Source organism: Carica papaya, chromosome 4 (genome assembly GCF_054855325.1).
Source record: "Carica papaya isolate Zhongbai chromosome 4, ASM5485532v1, whole genome shotgun sequence".
Classification (NCBI taxonomy): domain Eukaryota; kingdom Viridiplantae; phylum Streptophyta; class Magnoliopsida; order Brassicales; family Caricaceae; genus Carica; species Carica papaya.
The window spans coordinates 24,014,717-24,024,445 of NC_142312.1; the positions used below are offsets into that span (position 1 = coordinate 24,014,717).

Genomic DNA, 9,729 nt, shown 5'->3' on the forward strand with positions numbered 1-9,729 from the left:
AATATTTAATATTTAATATTTTAATATGAATTTATTAACATTTGTATATATAGATTTCATTACTTTATTATTTTAACATTTGCATATTAGGGTTATATTTGAAAATAATAAATTTAAATATTATTTTTAACATAAAAATTATAATTTTATAAATATTATGAACGGACAATAATTAATTTATAATACTTAATTCAATTAAGCTAATAATTTAATTCACTAATTATTAGTGATATTTTAGTAATTAAATTGTATTAAATTTTAATGAATTTATTATATTTTTAAATAAAATTAACATTTTATGTCATAATAAATTTTTCAGTTAGAATAATCATAATTAATTAAATATGTCACTCATCATTTCATTTTTTTTTTTTGTAAATCAACTTATAAAAATTTGAATGAATTATATAAAATATGTATATTGCGAATAATGGACATGATTGGACAGTTTGAAGTATACAATGTTGACGAGAGCAACAAACATTTCAGATCTGTTTTGATTTAGACGTACAGACCTCACCTGTTTGACCAAAACGGTCAAACTATCAAACAGACACCGTCCGCTGAGATGACTGCGCCCAATCAACTAAAGGTCAGCGGTACTTGTACGGTGTAAAAATTTGTGAAAATATTTTTTGAATTAAAATAATTTGATAATTAATTTATTATTAAAAATACTGCTTATCTTAAATATTTAATTAATTATATTATAATTAAATTTAATAATAATAATATTTGATCTCCAGACCCAGAAAATTTTTACTATTCATTTTTAATAGAAGATTATGCCCCTTGAATTTAAAATATATTTCTATTTCTATTTCCAAATACTTTATCTATTTACTATTTTTCCTTAATATTTAACAAAATAAAGAAAACGTATTTACTTTATTTATTTACCAATTTTACAAAAAAAAAAAAAAAAAAAAAACTTATATATAGAATAAAAAAATGTATAATTCCAATATTTATTTATACTTTGAATTTTTAATACTATAATATGCAGATAATTGATGTATAAAATAAACATGGTATCATATAAGGTCACATGGCTCGGACTGCAAGAGATGACAAACTAAATAAATATATTGATTAGAATCTTGCAATAATTTAACAGGTCAGCATCTTCTTTCATTAAATTAATTATAAAGAAAATCAATTTAATTAAATTTGAATACGTAAGCACCCACGTAATTTGTATTTATTAATCAACATATAATATTATTTTTTTAGCAAAAAATTTTGACTCAATGGTCACTCAGGTTTTTGTTTTGATTTAAAATTCAGCATCATACTCTTACATAATTCAAGAATAATATACATTATATTGTGTTATATATATATATATATATATTAGATTGTATCAAAAAATAATTTTTTTTTTTATTAAAAAAAATTTGACTAGCCTCCTCCTAATTAAATATGACCAAACAACTAGACAATCACATATTACTCAACTAAATTAAACCAATTTGTACTTATATATATACACACACACACACACACACACAAACGTAACTCGTTAGTATTGTATAGATTACTCTGTATATTCACCACCTTGTGACCATTCACCAACTTTGATCTTCTTCCTCGTTTGTTATAAAGTCATATATACTCTTTCTATATATGTGAGATGTTTCAAGGTAGATTATTAGATATACAACCTATATAATTTTTAATCTACATGTACATACACGGTATATATGTAGACATGATGGCAGTAACAATCCATTCCGTAATCCCGAAGAAAATGATATTAATTCATTTTAACAATACTTGAAAGAAATATTCTATAAATTTTCTCCTAAATTAATATGAATTATACATACTCCCTCACTAAATATAACGCAAAAAGAAAATCATATATAAGATCAGAAAGAGAAGGCAACATAAAGATATAATATATGTATATAATAATTATGAAACTGGGGAAAAAAAAGTTAACAAGGAAGAAGTTTACAGTACGATGATGATCTGATCCAGCCATTAAAGGAAATCTAGAGGTGAAAAGAAACCCCCATAACTGGAAGAGCAAAGGTTGCCTCTGCAAAAATCCTCTTCTGGAAATCACCTTCTAAACTTTCTCCTGCTTTGATGATATCCTTAACCATCTTCTCATAATATTCTTTCAGCTTCTTTAACACACGCATATACTGCAATTTCACCCATCTAACTCTCATCTTCTTCACCATCTTCTTCAAGAAAAATCCCTGTTTCCCACCCAGGCGAATCGCCGGCAGCTTACGCCGGCGTAAAGGGACGACTCTCCGGCTAGCCGGCCGCCCAAACATGGTGGCTGAATGGTTTGGAGAGAGATGTTGAGGGTGGTTCTTGTGATTTAGCAGTAGAGTCATGTTGAGCGTTTTTTTGCTGGATCTACACGTATATGTCAGGCAAGTTCATATTATATATATATATATATATATATATATAAGCATGAGAGTTTATCTACCACTTCATGACAAAAGCATCTTCGGGATGCGGGCTCGATCTATCCATATTATACATTTCAGAAAAAAAAAAAGATTAATATACAGAAAGTAGAGCATATGATCTAACAAAATAAATAGATGCGACTTATTATATTAATTAATCTTTATTAAATATTAATATAAATAAATAATTAACACTTGCAAGCTAAAAATAAATCAACTTACAATATCACGACTTTGTAGTAATGACACTCGCAAAATATGTAATTAAATTTCAACCCACACACTCATAAAAAAAAAAAAAAAAAAAAAAAAGCTCAAGTGTCATCATTTTGTTATGAGATAGTTTGTTATTATATAAATTATTTTATTATTTTAATTTGTATTAGAAATTAATTAACTACAATATATATTTAAATATATATATAATATACACGTACATAAGGAAATTATTAATTAGGAGAACTTTAATGCTTGACTTCTATTTGTCTGTTGTCATGCAAATGTATATCTAATGACATATTGTAATGCATTTAACAATGAAAAAAAAAACATTTAGGGAATTTATTATATTTTTAATAAAATAAATATTATATAATAGTTAAATTATTTTAATTAAAATAATTACAACATATTAAATTTTTAATATAATTTTTTTTTTTAAAAAAAAAACATGTATATACTTATAATTATCTAGTAAATATGTATTTTATATAGTTCTTCTTCTCCTCGTACGTTAGTTATTTTGATTCATTTTTAATGGGCATCATCCAATTTGCATTGAAATATTTATGGTGTATTTGGTGAACGCACACACACGAACTACATGAGTTAAGATTTTTAAATAAAGAATGGTAAATTTTTTATTAAATCAGGATTTGAGATATTTGGATTAAGAGCTCATGAATAAATTAATTTTTTCTTATTATTATAAAACACATATTTATATATACTAACCAAAAGTTTATCAAGCTTTAGTTCAAAATTGGAGTTCATCCACATTTGGGTTTTAATTGAAATTTTCTTGAGCATTCAACTCAAGTTATTATCTTTAAATGAGTTGACTTAAATCTAAATAAAGTTCAAATTAAATTCTTCCCTCAAGTTGAGCTTGAAAATACTTAAAAAATATTAAACTCAAATACTCAAATATTTACTCCAATCAATTTGTTTGCCACCCAAATTAGGAGTTTCTTATATATATATATATAAAGACAATCTCGAGATTTTAGTCCGTTATAGCGACATTAACTAAGAGAATCTAAATATCATAAAATATTTTTTAATTCATAAACGTCATAGTTTCGTTGTGGTTTAACTCAATTTGGTTATAGTAATACCACCACTACAATAATAAATTAAATTATAATTTTAAATGAATCAAATATTTTAAATCAACTACTATTAGTTTATAATATACCAATAAAAATGTCATAACCTATAAGTTTTAAGTGAGGTTCGAATTCATAATTTTTAATAAGACAAAAAAAATTTAACTATTAAACTAATGTGTTGTTAATTCATTCCCAAATAAGAGTTATCTAATCAAATAATGGCATTTTAAATAAAATCGTATATGATATATTATTACGTGTTAATATTTATCTAAATGTATGAGTATATATTTAATTTAATGCAATTGATGTAATGCCTCGAACCCCGATCACGAGGCGCAAATCCACTCATATCATATTTCATCAAATGGACCCACAAAATATGCATATGTACAGTTCAAAAATTTAATATAAAACCTAATATCCCATGTGATATATACATTATTTATATATACAGAACTTAAGGTCAAAAGATAGAGTTTTAAGTAAATAATATGGTAATCTCTAGAATATGAATAAAATATATAGTAACTGGAACACTTTCACAAGTTTTACTTTTCTAATAACTGTTTTGTTCTTTTTCTTCCTATGAAAAATATTAGAGTTCAATTTAATCAGTTTCACCAACTTAATAAGTATTCATGTTATTCTAAAACTCAAATCAGACATCATACAAAAACACGCAATATGTAACAGATGCAATAACAATGTTTTAAATTCAAAATTTATTTCTAATTTTCACAATTTTTTAGACCCAAAATTTACTTATTAATCACAATTATTTCTGACATATAACTTTTACATATTTTTAATCGGATTTCTCAAGTACACTTGAATATTATTTATAATCTCAAAATATCACCACATATACTCGAAAGATTATATATACACTCGGGAGGTCATCTTTAAAATTTCATTACACGATGCCATTTATGTTGTCATCGAGGAGAGACAAAAATGATCCACCAATCGCATGGATAAGACACACAATCTCACATTAGCCATAACGGTTATGTTTGTTATGTGACTCACACGCTCACAAATATTTATCCATATATGGACTAGGTTTTAAATACTATTTATGTGCAGGTTCAACATACTCGCTGAACTTCTGCCACATGCACTCTCCACTCCTTGATTCAGCCTAAACGAGTATGTATTCAGGGTCCATACACTACTCACTCATGTCCACTATTTGTTTACTGATTACTCCTTTATTTAATTTATTAATTATTATTCTAATTAATTTTAGTTATTTTTAAATTGTAATCTTATTTTATCTTATTGTAAATCTCAAAATTTTGTCATTTTATGCCGAGTCACATAATAGTCATGCAGGTCTACAATTGTCAAAAACAATGAAATAAGCATGCAACCATCAATGATCAAATGTCCTGAACTCCTCCTAGCAGGCTCACGTTGCTAGAATGGTGTTCGACTCTCTGTTCTTCTTAATATACTAGTGAAGCATATGTACTGGACTCAAACACACACAAAAATTAAGAATACACATGCAATAACTTTTAAAATCTTAATCCAGGTTTGGAATGAGGAAATACTTACCAAAGTCCCCCAAACAGATTATCTTCAACTTGATCAACTGGCTAGAATCATCATACATAAACATAATCATATCTAATTGATAAAAATGAAATAAACCTAAAAGAAAACAACTAATAGTGGCGATTTTGGGTAATTACCAATAGCAAGTTCGTTCTTCGGTATTCAGGGAACCACCACTTCAACTCCCTGTGCAGATGTGGGTGATTTGTTTTCTAAAATCTTTATATACACGCATACATACATATCACCACCTATATTTATCAAAACTCCACAACAAAAAAGGAAAAAGAAGGTCACCATATTTGGTTTAGGTGCTATGAAGGCCCGAACAACCTCAAGTTTTTAAATTTTCACCACTAGAGATATTTTTTTATTTTCCCAAGAAGAACCTCACGCTTATTGTAGTGACATGAGCACTCTTGCTCATGAAACCTATAAACACACATTAATACCCATTTCCATCAAGAACCCATGTCGAAAGAGGAAAATAGAACTCACCTGGTTTAGCTTCAGTGCCCAAAAAATTTGAAATATCCTCGGGTTCGACCCTTTCTACTTCTTTCTTCCTTATTCTCCCTTTGATCTTCGCCTTGGTGGCATTTCCTTTCTCTCTTTTTCGTTTTTCTGGCTGCACTCTTCATTTCCTTCTCTTCTTCTCTCTCTAGCCTGTCGTTCACCTCTCTCTCTCTCTCTATCTCTCTCTCTCTCTCTCCAGATTCTGGCTCTCCCTATCTCATTTTCGGCTTTCTAGTTTGAATAGAAGAGGAACTCTAGATGGGTTCCCTAAATATAAATTTTTCCAGCCGTTGGATCTTGCCCGAATCTAATCTAGGTTGTTCAATCGACCGTGATTAAGAGCCGTCGGATCCCTCGGACGGTGCGATCTTGACCGTCCACTTCCTAATTTATCAATTGCCCCCTTCTGCTCCTATTTAATTATGCATTTGACCCATTTTTTTCACATGTTTTCACTTAAGTCATTTAGAATTTAAAAAAACTCATAGTTTCTAAAAATTCTTTTATTTAGACCCTTAAGTTCTAATTTAATTTGTTTAATCACAAAATTGAAATTTATTTATTTATTTACATAAACTTTCTATTGAGGACTAGATATTACAATTCTCCATTCCTTAAACAAACATTCATTTATATATAAGAATTAGAAAAGATGATATCACAACCTAAAACGATTTCATAATCACTCTAATCTGTTGACGAAAATGTCAATAGAATACATGGATGGTTGTTTCAAGGTTCTCACAAATGAAAATTTAGGACCAAAATTCTAGGAAGAGAGGAGATTCTCACACAAGATAAAGTTTTTCAAGTGACAAAAATCCCCCAATAGAGATAGACATATTCCTAGTGAGAGAAAAACCTCTCCTAACAAAAAATTTCCTCAAGTAGGGAGATGAGTGATTTTAATTCCTTGTCGTGCGATTCGGAGAACCAAATTATTTTAAGCAGGAGAGATTTATAATACTCAACTGGTGCCCAACTAGTAGAAAAGAAAAGAAAAAATAATTAAAAAAATCTATATATAATTAATTAAAAATGAAAAAAGTGAAGGAGAAAAAGAAAACAAAACAAAATAGAGATAGCTGGAAGCAAAAAAAGGGGTCCAACATATATACATATACATATATGTGTGTGTGTATATAATTAGATAAAATAAAATAAAAGAGAATAAAAAAAAATCGAGAGTGTGTACTCTAGAAGTAGAAAAAGAAGACATGTGGCATGTATATATATATATGTATATATATAATTAAATTTAAGAAATAAAAGAGAAATAAAGAAAGAAAACAAAAGAAGGATGCAAAAAGCATTGTAAGAATAAATTTTTTTTTTAAATCCATAAATTTGTAAAAACTAAAAGCACAATCTCGTACTTAATTAATGAGATATATACGCGGAAGCGTACCTGTATCCAACGTAGAAGAATTGTTCGCGTCTGACAGTGGAATCTTCTAAATCAACACGATACCTAAAAATAAGTTTTTTCTGGTGACGAAATTTTAGAGAAAAAAAATAACAACCTTGTGATTCGGGAACCATAACTATTTTTTATACCGACAAATTTTTGCATTTCTAATTCATCAATTATAAAATGAGAATATTATAAAAATTATATCTGTACATTATATGCTCATACTTAAACTCGATGCATTAAGACCCAGTACTGTTTAACTATATTTGATCATTTTTAAACTAACCTATTAAATTGATAGTTTGATACGCATACTAAGGCCTACATTAAGCCCACATATCACAAAAAAATCCAACAATATCTCACTTGGGCTTTATGTGATACTTTAACTATGTGTTAAATAATTGTAGTAGTACTTAGAACTGTGCTATCAATACCTGAATGCATCACCAAATAATTTCGTCCATCGATCATAAAGATATAGGATCAAAGCAGCCTTTGTTATAGCTAACGTAGCTAAACCTATCAATGGTCACGTATATCAGTATAACTGAACGACATGAAACAAGTATGGATGGGTAATATGAAAATTATATGCTATGTGATCTAAACATGCCTATTTCTAACTGGTTCTGCCTTAATGTTAGTAAGATTAACTGTAAGAAAATTTAGTGATAACATATATAAATAAAATTGAAACACAAAAACTGGAATGAAACCATCTATGTACATATAAAAAAATCAAAGTATAAAGTTTATGACGTGTCTGATAAAATAAATGCAACTGTGGTACAAGACTCCCACTGAAACTACACATCATCTAGAAATATAACACCCATATGAGTAGTGTACTTATGAAAGACCTTAGGTGGTAATCCCTTAGTGAGCGGATACGCAATCATGGAGTTTGTTCCAATGTTCTATATCAATATCTGCTTACTCTGAACTCTTTCTTAGTAATAAAAAACTTGATATCTATATGTTTAGACTTCGTCGAACTCCTATTATTATTGGAATACATAACTGTAGTCATATTATCATAAAATATCTTTAATGGTCTTTTTATGCTATCAATAATACGTAGTCCAATGATAAAATTTTGCAGTCATAATCTATGATAGCATGCCTCATAACAAGGTATAAACTCTGTTGTCATAATCTAAGAGGCTACAAGTGTTTGTTTAACACTTTTCTAGGAAATAACCCCCCTAGCAAGCAAGTAAATAGAGTCTGATGTAGATTTTATGCTGTCTTGACATTTGACGAAATCAAAATCAGAATAACCAATGATCTCCAATTGATCTGAACTCCTATATGTGAGCATATAACCTTTTATTCTCTGTAGATATCGCATGACACGTTTGGCTGATTTCTAATGATCCACACCTAAGCTGCTTAAATATCTATCTAATATCCCAACAATATATGCAATATCCGAATATGTACAAACCTATACATACATAATACTCCCTACAACTGAAGCATAAGAAATTTTTGCATTTTCGTGGTCTCTAAATCATTCTTAGAGTATTGACTTATAATAAACTTGTCTATTTTAAACACAGAAGAGTCACTTGGTTTACAATCCTACATGTCAAACCTTTTAAAAACTTTTTCGATATAACTCTCTTATGATAATCCAATAATACCCCGAGAGTTATCCTGATATGTGTGGATTCCTAATACAAAATAGGCGTTCCCAAGATCTTTCATCTCAAATTTATTTATAAGAAATCTCTTGGTTTCGTGCGATAAACCTATATCACTACTGACAAACAGTATGTCATTGATATATAAAATCAGAAAAATGTACTTACTCCTACTAAACTTGTTGTATACACAATTTTTTACTAAATTCATCTCAGAACCAAATGAGATGACGACTTGATGAAATTTATGATACTATTGGCGAGAAGTTTGCTTAAGTTCATAGATGGATTTTTTTAGTTTATAAACTATTTGCTAAGCATCTCCGGATAAAAAATTTTTTAGTTGCACCATATAAATCTTCTCTTCAATATCACCATTGAGAAACGCTATCTTAACATTCATATAATGTAATTCAAGATCAAAATATGATACTAAAGCCATTATAGTCCTGAAAGAGTTTTTCGACAAAATTGGAGAGAAAATCTCTTTATAATCAATACATTTTTTCTATGTAAAGCCCTTAACAACAAGAGGGGTCTTGTACCTCTCCACATTATCTTTTGAATCCTTCTTGATCTTAAGTATCCATTTGCAACCAATGAGTTTCGCATCCTTAAGGAATACAACAATATCTCAAAAGTCATTGTTCTTTAAGGACTTTATCTCTTCATTCATGATATCAATCCACTTTTGAGAGTTAGAACTTTCCATGCCTTGACAGAAGTTGATAGGATCATCTTCCACCATATTAATGTCAAATTCTTCGAGATATACAATATAATCATCTGAAAATTGCATTTATGCTCTCTCTAATGGATCT

The 9,729-nt window shown here is 28.3% G+C and overlaps 1 protein-coding gene across 1 annotated transcript; it reads right to left on the reverse strand.

Annotated features, from left to right (window-relative positions):
- Nucleotides 1–1,843: 1,843 nt before the first annotated feature.
- Nucleotides 1,844–2,496, reverse strand: LOC110824775 (uncharacterized). Its single transcript, XM_022055291.2, has one exon. It carries the CDS (start codon nt 2,352–2,354, stop codon nt 1,998–2,000), a length of 357 nt encoding a protein of 118 aa, XP_021910983.1. The 5' UTR covers nt 2,355–2,496; the 3' UTR covers nt 1,844–1,997.
- Nucleotides 2,497–9,729: the final 7,233 nt, after the last annotated feature.